Source organism: Paramisgurnus dabryanus, chromosome 1, assembly GCF_030506205.2.
Source record: "Paramisgurnus dabryanus chromosome 1, PD_genome_1.1, whole genome shotgun sequence".
Classification (NCBI taxonomy): Eukaryota; Metazoa; Chordata; class Actinopteri; order Cypriniformes; family Cobitidae; genus Paramisgurnus; species Paramisgurnus dabryanus.
Genome location: NC_133337.1, coordinates 36,264,242 through 36,290,091, shown reverse-complemented (window position 1 = coordinate 36,290,091; position 25,850 = coordinate 36,264,242). Strand labels below are relative to the sequence as shown.

At 39.3% G+C, this 25,850-nt stretch overlaps 1 protein-coding gene across 1 annotated transcript; it reads left to right on the top strand.

Annotated features, from left to right (window-relative positions):
• The first annotated feature begins 415 nt into the window (after window positions 1-415).
• Window positions 416-25,850, top strand: hgfa (hepatocyte growth factor a). The gene is made up of 18 exons (XM_065269333.2): window positions 416-575; window positions 4,155-4,299; window positions 4,587-4,699; window positions 5,046-5,160; window positions 12,402-12,544; window positions 12,722-12,842; window positions 12,926-13,044; window positions 15,039-15,204; window positions 15,707-15,840; window positions 16,786-16,879; window positions 18,266-18,402; window positions 18,665-18,697; window positions 20,131-20,239; window positions 20,746-20,820; window positions 21,932-22,069; window positions 22,160-22,266; window positions 23,844-23,986; window positions 24,083-25,850. Exons 1-18 carry the CDS (start codon window positions 512-514, stop codon window positions 24,269-24,271), a joined length of 2,145 nt encoding a protein of 714 aa, XP_065125405.2. The 5' UTR covers window positions 416-511; the 3' UTR covers window positions 24,272-25,850.

The following is a 25,850-nucleotide window of genomic DNA, read 5'->3' as shown; positions in this document are numbered from 1 at the left end:
TCAGGGACATGCTTGCTCAACCAGCTTAGTATTTTCTTTGCAGTGTACATTGACGTTTGTATATTGCATTGTGTAAACATCACCACCTTAATTGCTGTAACTAATATTTTCAGATTATACAAAGTTACAGTAGCCTATCGTATGACTATTAATAAACAAATCAAAGATTCTCACTTTTACTACTTGAAGCCAATCAATGATATCACATGTACAGTAAATTTTGTTTATCATTACAGTGCATGCTTATGCAAATACAAGGTAACCACAATGTCATGATCAGACATGTCTTAATAAGGTTATACGTCAAACTTCTAAGAAATGATTAGTACTAGTGTGAGAGAGTATGAGAGAGAGAGAGAGAGAGAGAGAGAGAGAGAGAGAGAGAGAGAGAGAGAGTGAAGGAGAGAGAGAGAGCGCGCGCGCAACGGGATACGCTGAGATCTTTACTGGTTCATCACACACACACCAGCTCGGACCTTATAAACAGTCCACCAATATTACACCGAGAATCATGAAATCAGATACAATGTGGATTTATCAAGCTCTTCTGTGCGTTCTGCTGTTCGTGGATATGGGTAAGTCATCCATGCGTAATGCGCGTGTAAGTTACTGTAAAAGTGCGCTTTATCCATTCACTTAACTTAACGTCTTCGAATCAATTACTGCATACGAATGATTTGTAAAAATATAACACATTGATGTCACTAATAGATAAAGGATGCATTGGATATTGGACGTTTTGCAAACAAAAAATGTATTAAGTTTGGTGTGTTTTTGTGCGTATTAATATAGCATTTTATTACAGGCATATATCTGATACATATCACGTGACAAGCTATTTAATGCAGTCTTTGAGATTGCTGTAAGATAATATCTAAATATAAATATTTTTAAGAGTATATTGCAGTCATTAAATCTATTTTACCCTTACACATTTTTACAAATTTGCTATTTTTTACAGTTTTATTATTTTTTACCATGAATATTAGAAGCCTTGGTAAGCTGTTGTTAACATTAGGAATAGTATTACAATTTCATCTATCTATCTATCTATCTATCTATCTATCTATCTATCTATCTATCTATCTATCTATCTATCTATCTATCTATCTATCTATCTATCTATCTATCTATCTATCTATCTATCTATACTCTCAGAAAAATGTAGTTGTCACTGGGCTGGTACCTTTAAAAGTGTCCTTATATGTACGGTACTATTAAGGCATATTGGTACCAGTATGTACCTCTGAGGTACCAGTATGCCCCTTTTAGGTACAAAAGTGTACTTTTTGAAAAGGTACCATCCCAGTGACCACTTTTGTATCTTCTTGTACCTTTTTCTGAGAGTATATCTATAAATGGTTTGGTGTTGCCGAAGAGTGAAACTTGCCATCACTTTTCTCTTTTTTCTTATGGACAGAGTGACTGGAAGGTACCTTTTGATTTTAATAAATTATTTTTAGAGGTAAATTCTCAGCATTTTCGTGGGACACAGAGAAAGTGCTCTAGGAGATGTAAGCAAACAAGCAGGGTTTTTTTTATATCTTCAGAGGGCCACCGTTTTCAAACTGTCCCTATGACACAAATGTATAGTTTATTTGGAGTTGCAAATCTGTTGATAATGTTTCATTATCATAAACTTAAGCCTGAATTTGTTGCACCCATCATGTAACCCTGATGATGAGGGATGCTGTGGACTTTTGGTTTGTAGCAGAAAGGTCATAGGTTCAAACACAAGGCCATGATCATCCTATGCAAGACATTCAAGATTCAGAATAGTAGTCGATAGTATCAGCTTTTGGTTGACTGGCTGGTGTCTAAATTACACTTCTTAAGGTACATTGTTCAACTCCACAAAGGTTGATTCGTGAATCAGCATCGTGCCCCTTACTAAGTCTTTTGACCTCAGGTTGCTCCCGGAGGTCTGCAGATAAAAGTCACCATGCATGAAAGCATCAGTTAAATGCGTAATTAGTCCAGCTCTCCACCCAGAAACATAAGCTACTTTCAGTCCTGTTCCAATGGAGTGAATTCAACGTTCCGATTGATGCTAAATAGCAGCGACGTGCATCTGCAGATGCACTACAAGAAAATGTCCAAAAAAGCTCCAGATCACAGTGAAGGAGCCCCTCTCAGGTCGCACATGTCCCGGGCAAGAGCACATATGGAGTGAATGCGCTCTTTAAAGCAGGCGCTATCAACTCCCTGCGCAACATCTGGACAGAGCCAATTCTCCCATATTTCACCATCGCAAATATTCATCGGACCAGATGTGCTGCGTAAACACAGAGCGAGTGGCTCTTCGGACTTTCGCTGCAGCTTAAGGAAAGGAAAGACATTAGCGAGTCTGCCTGAACCCATTAATGCTGATGTTTCCTCAATGCGCATCCTCGTTGCTACCATAAACATTTTCCCTGCCGTTATTTAAGGAAGAGATTTAGCCTAAATCTAATAAGCGGCCCAAGAGATAAAGACGTCCCCGACAGGCCAAAAAGAGGAATTTAAAGGAGTCTAATTGGGGTGCTGAAGGAAAAGATCAATGTTTGAAGACCGGACTGATGAAAGCCATATGTGTTCAGATGCGGCCCAAACATTAATAATAAAGTGTTCTCACCAAAACCACCTCAGCCACAGGAGTTCGGCAGGGGACACTGTGCAATACCGTACTTGTCTGAATCATACTGTGGTCTGTTACCTTACACCACTGGATTTTTAATAGTTAATAGCAAATCACTTGATAATCAGGGCACCGGGCCCAAAGCTTCTGTGCAAGGCCTTTCTGAGTGCATAAACAACCTTTGGTACAGAGATGTGCAGAGTGCATTTACTTGTTTTAGTTTCACTGTGTGGCTTCGAAACTCACAGTGAAAGCACAAACAACGTAAGGTAGTGTGTGAAATGCTGACTAAAACTCAGTCTCTGCCAAAAAGATTAGAGATGTGAGCTTGGCACATGTTTGTAAGCTGACTGTGTGAGTGTCCTCGGACCGCCAGAGGCCAATATATCATGACACACACGTGTGTATGTGTACATGTGATAGTCTAGGGACCCCTCTGCTTGGCCCCTCATTCATTTCTGTAGAAGATACGGTTGTAAAGATTGAGCACTAACTGATTTTACTAATCCAGTAAAGAGGACATTTGAGCAATCGTTTTTGTAAGAATGCATTTTTATGTGATGGTTTGCTTGTTAATTAAATGTTAAATGCCTTTGATTTAGGGAATCTGTAATGGTATGCATGTAAGATGCATCTGCATTTTGTGTTTGATATGAATGTCTGTGCAAAGTGTTAAATGTCTGTGCAAAGATAGATAATTATGGGACTAACTAGCAAATATAATTACAACATGCCACTGTCAATAGTTTTGTTGCAGGCCTGCTATATGGAGAGAAAACAGAAATCTGCAAAAAAAAAATATATATATATATATATATATATATATATATATATATAATTTTAGATATTGAGCTTGATGCCAAGATAGGCTGCAAAAAGTCACTCATAAATATCAAAATGAGGTTGAAAATTAGGGACAACAGCAATTCTGCATATAAAAAAATGCATTAAAATAAATATATAGTAAATAAAATGTTTATATAATAATATATTTTTTACTCACCCTGATGTTCTTCTAAACCTGCATGCGTTTGAACACAAAACATAAAAAGTACCCATAGACTTCCATAGTAGAAAAAAATACTAAGGAAGTCAATACGCTTGTTAAGTCTGACGTCATGCACCGCTTCCGCATCCAAACGATCTCAGATACCATAAGGAAATAACAAAAAAGCATGCTAATATACACTCATATAATAATGCAAAACTACCAAAAACACCTGATCCTAATTTTAATCTCCATAACAAAATCCGACATGGACTCATAGACATGGATTTTTACTCAAACAGGTTTGAAGTAAAGGATTACAGAATTTTCATTTTTGAGTGAACTATCCCTTAAAGCAAGTTAATATATGTATAGTAGACATGTTTTATAATAAATCGTTATCAATTAATGCATCTACGATCAAGTGGTCTGTAGTAAGCCGAAAACGATTCCTGTGAATGATCCTTCTGTTGAAATGTGTGTCCACTGTTGCATGCATGTACCTATTTGGATGTGCATGTGTTTATTCACCCCATGTGTTTTGTTCAGAGTGCAAGAAACAGACATTGCAGAGGTACCAGAAAACCGAAAACAGCAGGCTGTTGTGTGCAGACTGCCCCGAGTCTCCACGAGTTAAGAGTTTCTCGCTAGATGAATGCGCACGCAGATGTAGCAAGAGCAAGAAATCCTGCAGGTGACAGATTCATGCAAACAAACACACACACCAAGGCTTCTGCTGAATCAAGAAAAATTGTATCCCTTCAAATCAGCAATTGTCAACAATTAGTCATATATTGTTTAATTTGTCCTTAGGTAATTAATTGGTCCTTAAAATTAAACACTTATGACTCATGAAGAGTCTCATGACTCATGAGCCTCATGAGTGAGCAACCATTAAGCAATAGCAATAAAATTCACTTCTAGTAAATAATCAATTGAATGTCTGTCATCTCTTGGCTTTCCTTACTTTTCTCCTTACAGGGCCTTCTACTATGATCAATTAAACAGGAAATGCCACTTACTTCCCTTCGACCGTTTCTCCGAAGGCGCGCAGAGAGAGCGAAAACCCAATTACGACCTTTACGAGAAGAAAGGTAAATATTTTTAATTCCCTTCGAAGTTCGTTCACACTTGACTTTTTACTCCGTCACTTCTTCCTGGAAAGTTTTGTTGAAAAGCCATCGTGTTTGACTTTGATCATGAAATCACTCCACCACGAATAAATCCACCTGCGTCGTTTGTAAACAAAACGCGCTTGAGAGATTTGGAAGGAAACAGAATGCAAAAATCGTGACGTTGAGATGTTGCTGCGTGTTTATGTTACTTGACGATTTTTATTTATGCCAGAGTCCTCGGTAAAAAAGTCTTGTTTGGAGAATTAAATTGGAATGTGAGAGATGCGTAAACAGCATTTGAATATCTGCTGAATGTTTTCCACAGATTATGTAAAGGAGTGCATCATCGGGTCAGGTGTCAACTACAAGGGGAGAAGATCCTTCACGAAGACCGGGATCACGTGTCAAGCCTGGAATATGTCTGTACCACATGAGCACAAGTAAATACGGATTCTTTATCTTTATCTCTTTGCTTCTCTATCAAACCACTGCATGCTACAAGATTTTAGCTTGTTGCCCATTCATATTTGATTTCTGTGAAACACATCAAGCGTGTGCACGTGTGAGACGCTCTCAGGGTACTCACAGGTGCTATAATATATTTCAAAATCTAGACTTGCTTGTTTTTGACAAGCAAGCCAGCAGCAATAAGCATCTGCCAATGAAATTGTGGGAAGAGGGCGAGGCAGTGAATGTTAGAAACTGGCAACTCGACAATCTGAAACTCAAATCAACTTAAGAATCAACTGTATGGCAAGTGTACAAATTTGTACGATAATGGAATTTCAAAACCGCACGGTAGCTACAGTGGGGAGGAGAACGATGTTGTTATAGTCTGTGATCAGTTATGTTAAGTGAGGGATTACGTTCGTCCAGCTGGGCGTTATCGTAAAATAAAAGAGTTGGGGTGATTGATTGATTGATTGTCTTGTATCACCCTGAAGGGTTTTTTTTTTTTTGTAAAAACGTGCAACTGGATGTAGGCTATTATTATCCTGTTTATTACATGGCTACTTGCCAACTTAAGTAAACAATTTTACGAAATATTGATTTAAAATATTTTACTAGCTCATCTGTAAGAAATGTTTAAATTCAAATAAATTTTATTTATACAGCGCAAAGCAAGTAGCAAAGTACAACGTCTAAGATTAAGCCGTACAAGTGTGCGAAGTAATAATGTAATGTTAAGAAGAAAGTTCTAAGTTAAGCTAATGTCAGCTAAATCCCAAGGGGTTGAAAAAACCTATGGGATGAAAAGTTTTTGGGAGAAAAAAGACTTATAGAAGATATACTATATATTAATTACTATATTATAACATTTTATGTGAATTAAAAATGTAAATTAAAAGTTAAAGGAAGCAGTTTGCTGTCGCTGGGCAGACTTATAATATATAAAATAATTATAAAATAATATGTATGAAGTACTATGTATTAAAAAGTACTATACTATAAGATTTAATAATAATTAAAACTTTTTGAAATTAAAGGAGAGTGCTCGGTGATCGCTGGTCAGATATCGGCTGGGAATCACGATGATGGGAATCTAGTAGATCAGTGGTGGGATGCAGCAGGAACTGGATCTGTTAGTCTCAGTGTCCTCGGGTTCGAGGACGAGACAGGGAAAGAGAAACAAAATCTTATTAAGCCTATTGCTAGTGTCATACAGGATAACGGACGAAAGTGTGATCGGTTCGGACAAGCTAACTATTGCGGCATAAGTATATTTACAAACCTGTATAAAGGTCTTTGTTCTGCTAAACACAGGAGGATATTTTGAGAAATGTTTGTTTTAAGCACCATTGTCTCCTATAGTATTTTTCCTCCCTACGGTAGAAGTCAATGGTGCTTCAACTTAGTAAATGATGACAGAATTTTCATTTTTGGTTGAACTATCCCTTTAACATAAAATAATGTTACGACTGACCAAGGCTTTGAACCGGAACAGAATGAAACCAGAAACTTTCAAAAAATATATGTTTCGAAACAGAATCGCTTATTTAAAATAATAATAAACGGTTAATACCGTTATTTTTTCCGTTCTTTGACAAGATTCCTGTGCAATATGACTCAGTGAAGTTCACTTCCGGTCGTCGTTGACTCATCTGAGAAATGAAAAGCTTGCCACCAGCAAGTAGCCTAACTTACTCAAGCCCAAGTCTCTAATGCTCAATCATAAGAGGAAAATATTGTAGGCTACCAAGTATCTCAAGATGTTTTTTTTACTAATTAGTGGTGTAACAGATCGCAGTTGATGCGTGATCCGTACAGATCACGACCCACGGTGCAGCTCGCTTGTGATTCGTGGATTAATATGCAAATTTAAATAGGGTGAAAGTTGATCATTTGCACATATTTCAAAGGTTTGCAAATGTTAACACTTAAGTGATTTTAAACAATTTAACAGCAAAAAGGCGCTAGTGAGCAATTTTCTGTACGCACAGACGCACATGCGGTTAAATGTGTCCGGTCCAACTCTAATCAAATGTGATTATCCCTATGCCCTTCAAAGATCAAAACTCTTGATGTATAAACTTGAGAGTTGCACTACTGTGTCTTATACTGTAGTACATTAAAATACATGTGCAGAATAAAACACTGAAAAACAACGTAATTTTCACTTTATGTAAAGCTTCTTCACGAAGCGCCGTTTGGAATTCATCCTCCGTCTATGTGTGTGTGTGCGTGTTTAAGTGCACTCAACAAATGTAGGCATTTCAGAATTACAGTTATGCCGCTTACATAATGTAGCCTTTTTTAATGTTTAAAGGCGGAGTCCATGATGTTTGAAAGCCAATGTTGATATTTGAAATCACCTAAACAAACACGCCCCTACCCCAATAGAATCTGGACCGTCTGTTGATAGACCCGCCCCACACATACGCAACCCGGCATTTGATTTGATTTGATTGGCTATAAGTGTGTTTTGGTAGTCGGCCCGTCTCCTTTTCCAAACCGTTTTTCAAACATCGTGGACTCCGCCTTTAATGACAAGATAGAGACTTTAATTATGTAGAATAATCATTTAAGTTTAATGTCCTAATGATCAGCCTACTTATTTGTATGTCCCACAGCTGACATGGAACCTTATTAACCAGTTCAGGAACTTTATTTTTTGTTCTAACTGGTTCAGGAACGTCAAATTTAGGGTTGAACCAAAACCCGGAAACATTAAAATACTGTTTTTGTTCGGAACGAACCAATTGGGAAAAAAATCTGGTTCAAAGCACTGCGACTAACCAATCAAAATCGAGTATTCCAGAGAGCTGTGTAAAAAAGTTTTTTTTTTAGCACCGGTAACACAAGAAAAGCAAAGAAAGTGACTTTAATTGTGTAAAGAGCAAGACACTAAATCCTTTCAATAAGCGTTCGCAATAGTCCTTGCTGCATGATGTCTGCTAAAAATCGTTATTGTGATTATTTTTGCGACCTGTCGTCAACAGAAGTTGGTGCATTGAGTGACGCCTCAACCGAGTGAATCTGAGTATAAGGCCGGTTACTGCGGTAAAACGTTGCCAGGTCCTCGTTAGCCAAGTCATTATGCGCTCTTCGAGTTGTGCTGCTTACAAGCTGTGTAAAGATTTTAGAGGTGAAAGAAAGATAGAGAAAGAAAGAAAGACAAAGGATTTATGGACTGAAGTCATGTTCTGTCTGCCCTCCAGCTGAGCTCACAAATCTGCAGACACATTAAAATACGGGCAACGTTAGAGACCTAAACACAGATGCTAATACAGACCCACTCCTCCCTGCAAATAACTGTACTCTCAAGAGCTCCAACTTGGATCCCTTTGGAACCCGTCGTTTTTTCTCTTTCTTTCACATTTCGAGCGATTAAAATCTTTCTTTTCAGCTCTGATTTCCCAAGAAGTCTTAATCCAGTGAATAAATCTTTAGTCCACCTGCCCTGTCCGGTTAGCCAAGCCAAACAGGAAGGATGCGGGATTGAGGCCCGAAATATCATAGTTATGAGTTGCATGCACGTGAATGAATAAGCAAAGCTGGGTTTACTAACGGGCAACTTCGGATTCTCAATAATATCTCAGTTGTAGAGTTGTAAGGGGTGTGGTAGTGAATAGTGTTGCGAAATTGTTTCATATATGTGACCCTGAACCACAAAACCAGTCGTTAGTAACACGGGTATATTTGTAGCAATAGCCAACAATACATTGTTGATTTGATCAAAAATCATTTATTTAGTAAGTAAAGATCATGTTTAATCAAGATATTTTGTACATTTCCTATTGTAAATATATCAAAAATACATTAATCATTAGTAATACGTCTTGCTAAGGACTTCATTTGGACATTCAGCTCTTTTATTCACATTACACGTGTTCGGTGACGTAGCTAGTGACACAAACTATACGCAGTGGAAACATGAGCTCAGACAGCGTGAGTTGTAGGTGGCATGACTATCAGATTATGAACAAGCACTGCCAGGAAATGTTATTTTGTAGAAGCAAATCTTCATTTGCAATTTTCAAAAACAAACAAAGTAGATGTTTTCCAATAATTGACCTATTTCTGACCCGTTTGACCTGATGGTGTTAACAAATCAAACATGCGTGTGTCAGCGGAATTAAAGATGGTTTAAAGTTTCCGAGTGTCTGTTGGCAGCCTCAGTGGAATGGCTGGCTAACATCTGTTAGCACAACATCATTAGCTGTAGAGATCACAGGCCTCATTTGAAACCAGCCACAAGATCCAGATGCAAAAATGAAGTCCGGTCCAGCGTTACAGGCTTTTTGTGACCTAGTTGTTTAAGCAAGGAGTTCATCTGCTCTTTTCTTGGATGGTTTTTAATGTTCCTGATCTGGTGCCATTGTTTATTTTTGGTGTTGGAAGAGTAAAAGGTCTATTCGTAGATTTGGGGATTTGGGTGTATAGAGTTGATTCAAAATCAGTTTCTTCAGATAATATTAAAAGCAATGTTTTTTGTTGTATTGTTGCGGACAAGGTTTCTAACTGTTGGGCCATTCTCATTTGTGGCTCTTAGTTGGGTTACACTTTATTTCGATAGTCTAATTTAGCTAACTCTGGTCTATCATAACTCTCATTCATTTGCAACTCCATGTCAGCTACTCATTAGTGTATTAGTGGACTGTTGAGCCTGATTTATACTTCTGCACCGTACCCAGTATGCCATATGTTATGCATCAGATTTCATTTATACTTCTGCATCATTTTAGGCAGTGTTGACAAGCATGTTAACAGTGTTTCCCACAGTATTAAGGCAAAAGCTGAAGAAGCAATAGCTTATTGTGTATTTTTTTGTCGACTTTTGTTACAGCCTAAATTGTTAAATATCACTGCTCAACTTTATCCATCTTTATTTTTAAAGCTGCAAGCGGAAAAGTTTATGAGGAAATGCGAAATATTGCAGACTTGTTTACCTGAGGGAGGGATTCTAGCAGACCAACCGATATGTTTTTTTTCTCTGGTCGATGTCGATTCCAATATTTAGACATCAGGGCAGCCGATGGCCGATATATGATGCTGATTTTCTTGGACGATATGTTCGGATGATTTTCTATTTGTACATAATAATCAAAATGTCCTCATCATTAGCAGATATTTTAAATGCAGAAATGTCACTATTTAAGCCAAAGTATTTTAAAAACTGAAGACTGGTATTACTGAAGAGTTTTAAAACCTCCTCCACATCATGCATTTATCAGACACATATATTATCTGACTCTCTGTCATCATTTCTTGCTCTTTGATCATTTTTGTACCATGGCTTTTATTGCTTTGTAGGATAAAATCCTTCTTTGGTAGACCTGATAAATTATTTAATATACATAAAGTTAACATAGTAAAAGTTTAAGTTTTTTAGTTTAAGAAAATCTTTCTAAACACATTTACTTTCTCAATTCTGAGGCACTATTCAAACAAATCGGCTCAAAGAAGTCATTTGGCGAATCGGACGCGTTGTGTGCTAATCCAAGCTGAGCAACGCAAAACTGTAAACAAAGTGTTACTTTAACAACACAAAAAACATTTCCTCACTAGATATGATTTGACCTTCCGAACTTTCGCCATTGTGTCACTTTTGTATTGAGTAATATGCGCGAGGGAGAGAGCAGAGAGACCGTTTAAAGACAGAAAGGGTGTCTCTTTAATCACATTAAATGAGCCCATCGTTGTGACCGCACGGACGATGCACTGCGAGAAATAATCCTGCCGCGCCGTAGTTTGCGGCATTTGCGTAAAGCATGGCTGATCACGTGCCGTTTGCTTGCTTAATCGCATTAAACATGATTTGTAAGATGTAAACTACATAAAATGTGAATTATACTGTTTTGAATGTAGCATGAGTGGAACTTGTATGAGCATGAGTGGAACTGAAGAGGCTTACAGCATCTGTTTTTACAAGAATAAAGTTCAACATAAGCATATATTATTTAAATACCAATTTAGTTGGGTCTACGTTTTTTATCCATTTTATTTTGATGAAGATAACACAATATAACATCGCGACTACATGAAAATAGCTTTAACTGTTATAAAAATACAGATTTGTGAGCATGTGTGGAACTGAGGGCGTGAAAATAAACCCGAAATACACGTGATTGTTGTCATGTGGTGAATCCGACCAATCTTGAAACAGCTGTGTCGTCATTACAGCCCGTGCAGCTCCTCTTCGCGACCTGCGCTGGCTAACTCAGGCGGCTGATCTCGAATCGCTCTCGCGGTACTTAAAAACCACATGACACAGTCACGTGCCTGCAGCGCCAGCTTAAGTCGGACAAAATGACTAACCGGAATCCACTGCTTCAAGTCAGCCGCCGATCGGTCTGCGCAGCGCCGCATGAAGTCGAACACACCTACGGCCTCAGCAAGAGGCGGCGTCACGAATTCTACAACAACGCTTAGGTGCCCGCAGATGCGCCTGCCTATTAATCGGCCTAATTTTTCAGCGAAATCACCCAAAGCCGATTTCTAAAAATCGGCCAAATTATCGGCCCAGACAATAAATCGGTCGACCTCTACCAGTCAGGGTACGGCGTAGGGTATGTGACTAAGGGTACATGACTATGCCTAGGCTGTACAAAATGTACAAAAGTTATGTACCTCAGTTTATGTACCTCTGAGGTACCAGTGTTCACCTTTTAGGTACAAAAGTGTATTTTTTGAAATGGTAATGCCCCATTGACAACTTTTGTACCTTTATTACTAAGAGTGTAGGATTAGGGATAAGGTTAGTTACTAGAAAAAGTTGACAAATAGTTGCCTATGTCTAAATCTAAATAAAGTGTTGCCGTTAGTTGGTCCAAGCTGGTTAAGGTGGTCCTTGTAGACCTTGTAGACCATGTGTACCTTGACACCTTTTCATTAAGAAGACCAGAATTGCTGGTCACCAGCATTTATTGTGTTCTGGATGCTGGTGTCTAGATTTTACTTAAATGACTTTCTTGGTCAACCAGCTTCACTTTATGGTTATGCCTACTGGTTAGACAAGCATCAAACCAGCACTAGAAATTCATGCTGGCCGTTTCAGCAAGGCGATTGATGGGGTTGTCCATGTTCTTCAAGACAGCTTGAACTGCTTGACCGCCTTGACTTAAATTCATCCTGTCATTCCCAACAGACTGGGAATAAGGCGAAATCATTGCTACCTTTAACTCTCTCTGTCTCTCTTTCTCTCTCTCAATGTCTGTCTATCCATATAATTATCAAACAGTTTCAAGCCTGCCAGACACAAAAAATTTGACCTGCGCCAGAACTTCTGCCGAAACCCAGACAATGATCCGAGTGGACCCTGGTGCTTCACAGAACTCACCGAGACTCGACATCAGGAATGCGGACTGCCCCAATGTTCAGACGGTTAGAGTTTAATCAGTTGATGAAATTTTGTTCCCGAGCCATTCGCAGATGTTATGTGTTTTTACGTCTGTGCATATCTGTAATCTATATGTGATGTGAGAGCACCAGTGCATTTGTGCTTATATGTTTTGATGTGTATGATTTGTGTGTAATTCTTCTGCGTATGTGTGTTTGTAGTGGAGTGTATGAGGTGTAATGGGGAAACATATAGAGGACCTATGGATCGCACAGAAAGTGGAAAAGAGTGTCAGAGATGGGACTCGCAAAAACCTCATAAACACATGTACCAGCCTCACAGGTACACAGACACAAATATGCACAACAATGCACACGCACGGCACTGATTTACAACAGCCTTCTCTATGCGTTCCATATGTACAGGCACGTCGATAAAGGTCTGGATGACAACTACTGCCGTAATCCCAACAACGACGTGCGTCCGTGGTGTTACACGATGGACAGAAACACACCATGGGAGTACTGCAACATCAGCGCGTGTGGTCTGTTTACATTTCTGTCTTTCTTACTTTTATAAGGAAAAAATGTTTGGCTTTAATGTTTCAGGTTGTGTTGCTTATTGTATTTATGTATTTAACGCTAAATCATGAAAAGGAAGTTAATGTAATTTATATGCATATATGTTTTATATTAGCATGCTCATTAATAGCTCAGTGGTTGAGCATTGCATTAGCCACGCAAAAGGTCAACGGTACACATAAAATATGTATACATTGTAATGCAATTTAAGTCACTAAACATCGATAAAAACATCTGCCAAATGCATAAATGTAAATGTTTTACCATTAGGAGAGAGGGAATACAGAAGGAAAAGATTCGTGAAAAGAGATAAATTATAAATAGAGAAAATTATATTAGTAAAATAACTTGTGTGTTTTGTAATAAGATCTGAATGTTTCCAGTGATTAAATCATTAACTATCCCTCTAATTATTATTATTATTATTATTTATCGTCTTCTGTTTTGTATTAAAAAAAGATCACATTTACATTTAGGCGCCAAGTAATTTATATAAATGTGAAAATCTCAGATGGAAAAGCCGCTAAACGCCACCAAAAATGAAATAATGATTGTGACCGAATGCTCTTGACACGTATTATACGTTTGTCAAGTACATTCACTTCAAATCCGCTTAATCCCGGCTTCAGGACATTCAGAAATACCGATTTGTCCCTAAAGACGAATGTAAATGACCATGGATCACATTTCAACTTGGGTCGCTTGTGAGTACTTCGACCTGAATACAACCCAAATGTGGCAGCCACATGCACCACAGCGCCCCCTAATGTGTGGTTCAGTTTATTCATTGTTACATTCTGACTTTCATCATTTGCAAAGTTCCACAAACTCCAAAGAAGTGTTTTTTTAGTAGTGTAGGATTTTGCAAAAAACTTGCATGTACTTAGAGGGTTTTGCAGTGAAAGGCCATACAATTTGTTAAATACCAATGAAATGACTAATGTGAAAAAAAATGCAATTTAGATACAGACTAAAAAGCATTTCATTGCCTAAAAAGTGAAATTACTGAACCTAAACATAGGAGCCTGATAAAAAAAATGCTAATTTACAAGAAAACATGAAAGACGCACTTCATGTGTGTCCAGAGTTTTAAGAAAATATTTAAGAATGAAGGTGATAAAATGAAGAATCAAAAGATCTGTAGACCAAGTTTAATCATATCTAATAATCAGTGGCGGCTCGTGACTCCTCATCCGAGGGGCGCGAATTCAAAATAAGTGTTCGGAGTATCATGTGTGTGGTTCCCTTTCCAAAATATGTGTCCTGTGTGTTGAGAGATCATGTGTGCATCACGTGTTTTGTCAAAATAAGTGCCTGCTGCACAGGCATCAAAACCGTTTATGATAAAAGAGACGCTCATATTCCAAAAGACACTCCCTTAACATTAAACTCTGATTACGCATGAGATTATGCGAGTATCTGGCAAACGCGAGCGCCTCTTTTATCATAAACCCTTTGACGCGTCTGCAGCAGACACTTATTTTGGCAGGACACGTGATGCACATACGATCTCTCAAAGTGCAGAACACATATTTTGAAATTACGTACCACACACATGACGGGCTACATACATGTTGTGACGAACTTCGCATCGTGCGCCCTCAGAAAAAGAAGTCACCAGCCGCCACTGCTAATAATATTTCTGTGGGTAATAGTTATGCATGCATACAAGCTAGATGTGTCTAATGCAAGTTAACCCCTCATCCCCCTTTTATCTCACATATATACTGGTGTGTAATGTTTATTTGATGTGTAATATAGATGCTTCAGCTTAATTGGTAGAGCATTGCATTAGCAGTGCAAAAGGTCATAGTTTTAATTCCCAGGTAACACACACGTATAGCTTGAATGCACCGCAAGTCGCTTTGAATATAAGCATCTGCTAAATGCATTAAGTCTTACTTCTTTCATGTAGGTCTTAACATCCTACATTTCTCGTTCCTGTCTTCTATTTCAGACTCAGATGATGATGTTGAAGTGGAGGTGACCACCTCGTGTTTCGCGGGTCAGGGGGAGGGGTACAGGGGTACGATCAATGTCACCTCTGGTGGTGTGGCTTGTCAGCGCTGGGACGTTCTGTTTCCTCATAACCATTCTTACACGCCGCACAACTATAAATGCAAGTGAGTCGTGTTTCACCTCTACCGTGTTTATTAAGTCGCCTTTATGTAAAATTTGCCACTGTGATATAAGGGGTGATGCTAAGTGGTTGCTAGGTCTTTTGAGTGGCTTAAGTCCATTGCTTTGCAGTTGGTACAGATCTTGGTGATTTCTAAGGCATCGCGAGGACAAAACAACTCACCCCCAAGTCTTTATGATATTCTAGCTTTATAATATTATGAGATTTTTGTCATTTTATCTTCCTCCAACTGAAAATGATGACTCTGATTGCTTGGAAAGCAATACTGCACACCTCTCAACAGCAATCTATAGGATTTAAGATAAGTTTAATAATTGCTGACTAGGGTCATATAGGGAATATTTAGCAATGCCTTTGTACACCATTCCAGTTGGTGACAACTTTCGTGATTCGACTGATCGCAAATCAGCTCTGACACGCAGCAATATACAGTACATACAAAAATGATTGTACACTTGCTTTATGTGTGTGTGTGCCTCACTCAGGGATCTTAGGGAGAACTATTGCAGAAATCCAGATGGCTCTGAAATCCCCTGGTGTTTTACCACAGACCCAAAAATCCGCAAAGCTTTCTGTACCAACATCCCCAGATGTGAATCTGAGAACTCAGACAGCACAGGTGAGCCCGTGCACATTTCTTACACACACAAAACCACAAAATCTCACACGTAAATTGTATTTTGTGGTACCATGAAGCATATTTAGCCACGTAATGAAATTTTGTTGCTTCGATTTACAATTTACAAGAATTTTAATGATGATGGAGACGATGTTTTGTGCACGTGCCCCATTGCAGATTGCCTGTAAAGATCTGAGTCCCTCTCTAGTGTGGTTTTGTTCGCTATACCTTCACATTCCCTACAGTACAAACGTTTCAGACAAATCACAAAGCCCCCAAAAAGAAAACCCCTGTTTAAATAATCTCTGTTTTTCATGTACTTTCTAACGTGTGTTTCAAAGGACACATTTTTCACCCGAAGAGTCCCTTTGAGGTTTCAGGTCAGAAATGCAGGGCAGATCCTTTCTGGATTCACTCAGACTTCAGTCGGATCTTGGCACAGACAGAAGCTTTTTTCCTCTGCGTGTTTGCCAACTACCAATTGTAAAGCGGCCCCTGACGTGAAATTGGCCCTCACCCGCTAATAAAATGCTTTTTCAAACATGCTTACATCATGACAGTATGGATACACTCAACAAAACCATAAATAATCTAAACATGGAGCTGTAAATCGGTGTGGATTTTACTGAACGTATAAAAAAAGTCACAATTTCAGATATTTCTTTAATCTCTCAGTTGATTATGATATTAAATAGCAATGAAATTGAGACTTTTGCTTAAGGCTCCTCCTTGCATGTCTTTCCTGAGAAAAATACCTCAGTAATTTCACACGTCTCTCCTGTTCCTGAGGAGATCTCGACAGTGTTTCGTGCTATGCATTTTGTGTTTTATGAGAAAAGTCTGAGTCAGACTTAATGCTTTACTCTGTGTGAACATGCGTGTTTGGAAACTGAAACTGTGTGGGTTATGTATGTTGTTTATAAAGGTTTTATATCTGTGTCCTAGATTGTTATGAAGACAACGGGGAGAGTTATCGCGGTAATTTGTCAAAAACAAGGTCTGGAATTCCTTGCGGATTGTGGTCTGACCACACATTCAGGTACACAAACCGTTTAAAATCTGCAGTTAATGTCAACTTTAATGTGCGTGACAACTATAAGTTAAACATTTGTAGCTTGACTTTATGATAACTGTAAACGCTGTGGTGTTTTCGTCTTTGCTGTTTGTGCGGCAACATTGGCTCCAGTTTGGTCATTTTGGGGAAACACTGGTGACTACCAAGGCAACTCACAGACTCTGTTGCCCGCAGGCACCATGTTGGAGACCAATGTGATACACAATACATGTTCTAATGCATTTTTATCTCAATATTCACTTTATTAACCCTTTATTGTATGACATGTTGAATTACTTTGCAGTGAAAAGCACTATATAAATTGAAATTATGTAGCCAGAGCCGATAGATGTGGTGGGCCGACCCAAGTTCAAATAGGTCCTTTGCTGTTCCTTTACCCATCTCTCCACCCTGTCCACATACTGTCTTATCAAATAAAGGCAAAATGGCCCAAAACATAAATTAACAAAAAAATTTAAATGGAATTATTTCCATCTATTCATTTTGACACATTTGCTCCATGTTAACACGCAAAAGCCTTATATGAGCACCGATGCCGAGTTTGTTATGAAAAGTGATTATCAAGCAGTATTACAACATTGAAAAGAGGTCTATGATAACAAGCAGAAGTTGAAGCCGGGCAGGTCATATTCATCACTGACACGCCGAGAACAGAAAATACCACACGTTGTTTCCACTGAGACGAATGCCCTCATAAAACAGCTTGCAGGTCCTCCGCTCGGGATAAGCTGTTAACATTACTTAATTTACAGGAATTTTAAAAGCCAAAATGGCACAGACAGATGGACATGTTCCAGGAGTGACCTCCGACCCCAGGAAGCGGTGTCCCCCGCTCTCAAAGAACGGGCGGATCAAAGCCAATCAGCTACTTCAAATGGCGGCCAGCCAGCGAGTCTGCCTCACACGAGGTCGAAAGGTCGTCTCTGAGAAAACTCAACGTTGGCTTGTTCCCTGGTCGCAGGGGACAAGAAATTACTTCTCCTCCACCACTTACTGTTTCCTACACATTTTTCATCCTGGATTTTCGAGCCCTCCGATTTCAGGACTGTCTGTCTTACTCTACGATTTATTTTCTTAGTAAGTCAACTCTGTAGAAGTTGAAGGTTCGAGTTGGCCCGTGAGTGGCGTTGAAGACAGGAGGTGTTATGTGCGGAGCCTTAGTGACTGCTTGGAGTTCATACTTTTAATCTTTTATGGGTGCTGGAGGCAAAATATGAAAATGTTTCCTTCTTTGTAGGTCTTTTTGAGATTGTCACAAAATCGCATACAAGTCAATGTTTCCATCACTCCTATCCTGGCCTTTGCCTTTCAACAGAGTAGCTGATTTTTCTGCTCTTTATGTGTGTGTAGGAGAGACATACGTTCAGCGGCGGCCAGTACGAGCTTAGAGTTGAACTTGTGCAGGAATCCTGACCGTGATAAGCATGGGCCGTGGTGCTTCACTTCCAACTCCTCTATTCCCTGGGACTACTGCAGACTGGAACGCTGTGAGTTTCTTCTTCCTGTGGATTTGTTCTCCTTAATGCTTTAAAGACCAGCGTGGGTCAGCATGGAAATCCATTCATGCTGGTTCATGCTGGTTTGGTTCTGGCCTAGATGGTGGAGTTTTACTTGATTGGTGAAGTCTGTTAATAGATGTATTCTACATAATTGAAAACCTTATCATACTCACCCTTGTGATATCCATTTGGTTTTTTTTATATATGTATGTTTTGGGGTCATGCTACATAATTTTTCCGTGTTATTCAGGTAAAACAACGATCTCTGATGACCTTCAGATGAGTAAGTGAGTTTATATCTTTAACTTTAGACTTTTGATCAAAAGTTCTGGTGCTTCACGACTTTAACAGTTATCAGAGGCCCTGTTTACACCTGGTATTAAAATGTATTTTGGTCGATACATGTGTAAACAGGGTCTAAAATGATTTGAGCTTGTCCAGTTTCGACCATATTCAGAGGTAATTCAAACTCATTCAACCAGATTGCTTTTGTGGTGTAGACGCTCATGTGGTCGAATGGGTTCGAACACCCACAAAAGACCCCCTACTCTCCACCTACTGACTTAACTCTTTCCCCACCAGCGTTTAAAGGGGACAGAGAATGAAAAAACATTTTTACCTTGTCTTTGTTGAATAATGGTACTGTAGTCTACCCGCATTCACGAACATACAAAAAGTGCTATACATGCTAAACATCTCAGTCTCATAGAAATTCCTCTTTTAAAAATGTCAGCCAGAAAACGGCCCAATCTGAAAAACTGATGCTTATGACATCACAGGCATCTAACTGCCCCTCCACTTTAAAATAATTGGCTAAATATTTTGAGTGGCAGCAAAGTCAGCCAATCAGTAATGAGATTGCAAGTTAAGCCAGTAGGGGGAGCCAAATAGGTGCAAAATCACTTATTTAAAATCCCCCACTCTAATAGAGCTAGCTGAGAGAGGTTTTTAGGAAGCTTCTAAGGCATTACAGACCCAAACAAAACATTTTTTGTCTACATGTCACATCACAGAACAAGGATAAATACCCTGTTCAATCTTTCTATGTCACCTTTAAAAAAAAGTTGCCAGCCAGCGCCAGCATTTTTTTATGATTTTCACAAAAGTTTAATGCCTTCCAGAAAATGTTATTCTTTAAGTATATAAACATACAATATAGCAAATGAAAGAACAGACCGTCTGCTTTCATACAACAACAACAAAAAAAAAACTTTCATCCTACCTTAATTTTTTTCTCGTATAACCTCTCAAATATGGTTAGGTTTCTTCAAAAATACAAAATTTTGATCAAAAAGCTTAGATAATTGCATTTTTGTTAAGGACTTTTGATAGAGATTAGATTCAGAGTGATCCTCAAAACATACAGGGAGTTTGAACTGTTTGCCCCAAGGGAATACTTCAGGTTGCATAAGAACGGCACCTGGTGAAAAATAGCGGAAATACAGCTTGCCAGAAAATATTTGTCATTGGCAGGGAATCTTTTCTCTTAATTGACGAGTTAACTCAAAAAAAAAAGAAGAAAATGAACATTAGACAAACATATGTACCTTTATTTTATTGTGGCCAGTCTTTGGGACTTAATCCAGTAGTTGATGACTCTGAAGCTGAGAATTAAACAACATGTCTATGTGAAGTTTTCATTATGCATGTACAATACCATATGTCTAAAAAAGTGAACGTTTTCATTTATCCCTCTAAATCATTCCCTTTCTGCAGGTGTAAGACCAAAACCTTCTTGTTTTATACACATAACCACACGGATTGTTGGGGGAATGCAGGTACAGCGGGCAGAGGATGGAAGCTGGGTGGTCAGCATACAGAAAAGGTACGCACAGATCTATGGGTGCTTGGACAGCATCTAAAGTTCATACAGAATGACTCAAATTTGTGAGAAATTTTAGATATGCAGGAATTATAGTAATCCACTGAAAAAAATCGAAAAAAGAAAAAGACCTTAGTTATCTTCTAGTAACACAAAAGGTTATGGGTATGACTCCCATAAAACATATATGTATAGCCTGAATGCTATGTGAGTATCTTGGATAAGAGAATCTTTCGTCATTTTGGCAATGACCCACTAAAATGTCAGAATAGCTACAGATATGTATACATTTGGTGCCGATATGTATCTCTGAGGTGCTACAATGAACTCTTTATGTGTAAATCTGTACTTTTTGAAGTGGTACTGCCCCAGTGACAGCTGGGGTACATATTTTGACCATTTTTTTTCTGACAGTATAATTACAAATTTTTCCAATTTTGCATTTGTAAAAATGCTTGGCCCATGGTCATTTCTTTAGTGATGAGTTCTGATTGGTTCTCCTCCGACAGGAACAGACACTGGTGTGGTGGCTCTCTGATCAGAGAGGAATGGGTTCTTACAGATCAACAGTGCTTCTCCACCTGGTAATCTCTTCATTACCCATCTTACCTTTATTAGGGTGTCAATACCACATTTTAAACATTTTCATACAACAGTTCGGATCCTTTATGCTGATTGGTCAGTAGCTGAGGTTTATTTACAATAAAGCATGATCCTGTGGCTGAACTGGTAGTGCATTGTATTTGTGGACCAAAATTCATAGGTTTTATTCCCAGGGAATGTACATATTGTTAATACCATGACAGCACTTTATTTTGGATATATAACCATCTTAGAAATGCATAAATCTAAATGTAAAGTACTGCTATGATCTTTTCAGTGAGCTACTGTTTGTGTCAGTTCACGCCACCTATACCCAATCATTAGTTAAGATGAATAGTTATTTCCATATCAAGGACTGTTTCTTCTCACGAATGTATGGCATGTAATGATTTTCTTTAAAAGCTAACAGCACTTTTTAATAAACAGACGTGATTCCATATGGACACAGTCCTATCTTGGCCTTGCGTTTCTATCTGTCAGAAGATGTTTTCTGTTAGATGTACGGATCCAGTGTTTCCGGTATAAGAGAGTTAGTGACAGGTCCGTTCGGGGGTTTTGAGTGATTGCTCTTTGCTTTGACAGTGGCGCATCTGCTTAGCCTCGGCATTTGGCTGCTTGATATATGTCCGCGGATCTGCTTCAGTGGCTTTTCAGTGAAAGCCTGCTGTCTCTGTTTAGTTTGAGGGTGGAAAAGGGGAAAGAGGTAGAGAATGAGAAGAGGGATAAAGAAAAAGAGGGAGAGAGAGCATTGCTGGGTTTTCGATCATCTCTACATTTACCAGATCCGCTCCCTTGTGGGTTCAGCTATCTTGTGCTTCTTGTGAAGACGCAGACCTGGCTGGACTCTGGCTGTGGCGCTGAACTGACCTGTGTGCCTTGATCGCGTCTGCGGATGACTTTAGCAGGAATCCACGCCAACTCGTGAATCTCATGCATGTAGAAAGGCCTGTGATCCTCATTAACTGCGTAGTTTTAGAAGGCCGACTTATCACCGTTCTACTACGATACCTCAGATGCACACTGACCACTGGTGAACGTTTAAGTTTTGTGTTTTGTATGGGTCATATCATGAGTTTTTTGTGTGTGCTTCAGCGTTCCTGACCTCTCTGAATACACTGTGCGGGTGGGACTTCTCCATCTTAACGCCTCCGCTAGCACGCAGGGTCTCCGGATCGCACATGTGGTGTGCGGGCCAGAGGGATCCAACTTGGCCTTGCTCAAACTTGCAACGTAAGTTCATCTGTCCAGTTGTCCACTTTTTATTTGTTTATTATTCATTTATTTATCCATCCTTGTGGAAACCCATGATTTTATGCCCAGGCCTGCACCTGTCTCTGAGCATGTGCGAACTGTACAGCTTCCTGTCGCAGGGTGTGCTGTTGCAGAGGGCACCTTCTGCCTTATGTATGGCTGGGGAGACACTAAAGGTACTATTCTATTCTACTGTACTCCATTCAACTGTACTATTTTACTGTACTTTATTTTTCTGTGGTTCTGCTCTATTCTGTTCTAATGTACTCTATTCTTTTAGTATTTATCTGGATTTTATTTTACTGTATTCTGTTTTCTTTTTTACTCTGTTCAGTGTTCCATTGTGCTCTGTTCAGATGAACTGTGCCCTGTTCAATTCCACTGTACTCTGTTCAGTGTTCAACTGTGCTCCGTCCAGTTCAGCTCGGCTCTGTTCAGTGTTTTTTTATTGTGCTCTGTTCAGCTGAACTGTGCCCCGTTAAATTCCACTGTACTCTGTTCAGTGTTCAACTGTGCTCCATTCAGTTCAGCTGTGCTCTGTTCAGTGTTCAGTTGTGCCCTGTTCCGTTAAGCTGTGCTCTGTTCTGTCTCACTGTGCTCTGTTCTGTCCCACTGTGCTCTGTTCAGTTTCACTGTACTCTGTTCTGTTTAACTGTGCTGTGCTTAGTTTCACTGTGCCCTTTTCTCTCCCACTGTGCTCTGTTCCACTGTGCTCTGTTCAGTTTTCTGTCTCACTGCCCTCTGTTCAGTGTTTTACTGTGCTCTGTTCAGTGTTCAGCTGTCATCTGTTCAGTGTTCAGCTGTGCTCTGTTCAGTGTTCAGCTGTGCTCTGTTCAGTGTTCAGCTGTGCTCTGTTAAGTGTTCCGCTGTGCTCTGTTCAGTGTTCCGCTGTGCTCTGTTCAGTGTTCCGCTGTGCTCTGTTCAGTGTTCAGCTGTGCTCTGTTCAGTGTTCAGCTGTGCTCTGTTCAGTGTTCCGCTGTGCTCTGTTCAGTGTTCCGCTGTGCTCTGTTCAGTGTTCAGCTGTGCTCTGTTCAGTGTTCAGCTGTGCTCTGTTCAGTGTTCAGCTGTGCTCTGTTCAGTTTTCAACTGTGCTCTGTTCAGTTTTCAACTGTTCAGTGTTCAGCTGTGCTCTGTTCAGTTTTCAACTGTGCTCTGTTCAGTTCCACTTTGCTCTGTTAATTTATGGTCTCTGTTCTGTCCCACTGTGCTCTGTTTATTTTCAGTGTGGTCTGTTCGGTGTTCCACTGTGCCCTGTTCAGTGTTCCACTCTGTGCTCTGTTCAGTGTTCAACTGTGCTTTTGTTCAGTTTCACTGTGCTTTGTTGGGTTCCACTGTACTCTATTCAGTTCCACTGTACTCTGTTCAGTGTTCAACTGTCCTCTGTTCAGTGTTCAACTGTGCTCCGTTCAGTGTTCAACTGTGCTCTGTTCAGTGTTCCATAGTGCTGTGGTCTGGTCATTTCAGCTGTGCTCTGTTCTGTCACATTGTGCTTTGTTAAGTTCCACTGTTCTCTGTTCAGTTCCACTGTGCTTTGTTAAGTTCCACTGCTCTCTTTTCAGTTCCACTGTGCTTTTTTCTGTTCCACTGTGCTCTGTTCTGTTCTGTTCTGTTCTATTGAACTTTGTTATTTTATTTAACTCATGCCATAAGCTGGGTTAAATTTAGCATTTTTAAATAAACCATTACAGTTCCATCCAACTCTTTAAATGTCATAAAATTTCTATTAAAATTGACCCTTTCACCTCTCTGTTAGGCACAGGTCATGAGGGAAGTCTGAAGATGGTGGGACTTCCGATTGTAAACAACAAGAAGTGTTCTCAAAGCCACAATGGCATTCTGTCTATTACTGAGACCAAAATCTGTGCTGGAGGCAAGAGAGACCAGGGCGTTTGTGAGGTACGATTTAAGTCTTTGTTTTTTTTTTAAAGACTTCAGAAGATGGGATCTGTTGTGTGGTTGTGATCTTTTGTCATATTGGTTCATCTCTTGCAGAAAGACTATGGTGGCCCATTGGTGTGCCAGGAAGGTGAAAACAAGGTTATAGTGGGTGTGAGCATCAATGGACGAGGATGCGCCGTTGCCCGGCGTCCTGCCGTGTTTGTAAATGTGGCCTTTTACTCCGAATGGATTCGTAAAGTTTTCAAATACTATTCAGACATGGAATCAAGTTACATGGGGTGAACTCCTGGCAAGTTGTGGTTCTGTTGCGGCACGTATATCAACATAAGGAACATGATGGTTGCTGACAAATGGCATATACAAGCGAAACAAACGACTTGGAGGCCAGATTTTTGTTTTTTCACTATGATTTGAAACCACTGTACGAGAACTGGTGCAAGACTGACAGACGAACCGCGAACAGTTCGGATATCATGCGCTCAGATATTGGTTGTTTTCGGTAAACCAACAAACTGAGTGACAATGTCTTAATGCTTCTAAGGAGTTTGTGGCTGGTAAGTGAGCACTCAAAAATCCAGAACAGATGGATACACGAACTGTGCTCGTCGGTATGAACGTATTTGTCTCAGACCAGAGCAGATATATTCAAAGTGTCAATCCCTGGAGATACTTGAATATGGCAATAACCCAACATTTTTGAGCGGGTGGAGCTTTGGTTTGTTACTCTTAGGGCTTACTTTGGATTTAAACTGGTTATTGAGGTGCAGACAGATATCTCATTTATCAGGCAATATTACCTGCAGGGACGTCACCTATAAGGGCCTGGTATGTTTCTGAAAGACAGGTGTCAACACAAATCACTACGAAATGGATTCGGATCAGTAAAATGCACAGTGGTTGCCATACTTGCCCAACTGGGATTATTTCAGCGGCGTAAGTGTATTTCCAAACTTCTAGAAGGATTCAGTGACATCGCAATGTTTTGCACCTTGCCTTACTCCAGTTTGGAGCGTACTGTGGCCCCTTTGGGGCTGTGTTTGTGTGTTGAGGAACTATTTTTTACTGCACTCCAGAGAGTGTGCTTATGTCACTCTGTATGTCAGTAGGTCTTATAGATCTCAAATTACAAGTATCTGAAGTCTTTCTTTTCTCATGGTGTAATATATCTGTCGAGATTCTATAAGCAGTTTGCAAACTATTTATTTATAACTTTTGTACATCCACTAAAACCGTGGCATTTCATCTTTCAGAACTGTTCATTGTGTTTAATCTGGCCTGTAGATCTGAGACATAACATTTGTAAACGAGACAAACTGAAAATATGTCTAACGATAGGAAAATATTGTTCGGTTGTGTGTCATGACGCAAGATGACTCCCTAAAGGTCTATAAGATGCACATGTGTGTAGTCCAAAGTGGAGGGTCTTTAAAATTGAAATTTAACCAAAGGATACTGCAATACTAAATAGCGTAAAGCAGTCAAGTACAGCTCTTAACAGGCAGGGTATATTTTTCTAATGTTTATGGTGCGTTTTTTTATAATAAGAAATGTATTATGTTGTGAATTTGATATGTTTGCTATGTATATAAGGTGCCTTTTGAATGACATTTTATCCATTTTATACTTTGTTTCAACTCAGTGTTGTGGTTTCACTTTGCGCTGCTGCCATCAATGGTCATAATTTCGAATCTCGAATATCTAGGCTGCTGTCATTTTGAACACTTTTAATGACTATTTTGTATTTGTATTTAAACCTTCAGTACATTTAATACCATTTAATTTGTGGATGATTCTAATTTCTAAATAGTTTTCTTTATTTTTTTAGTTATCATTAAAGATCTCATGGATGATCCTTAAAGAC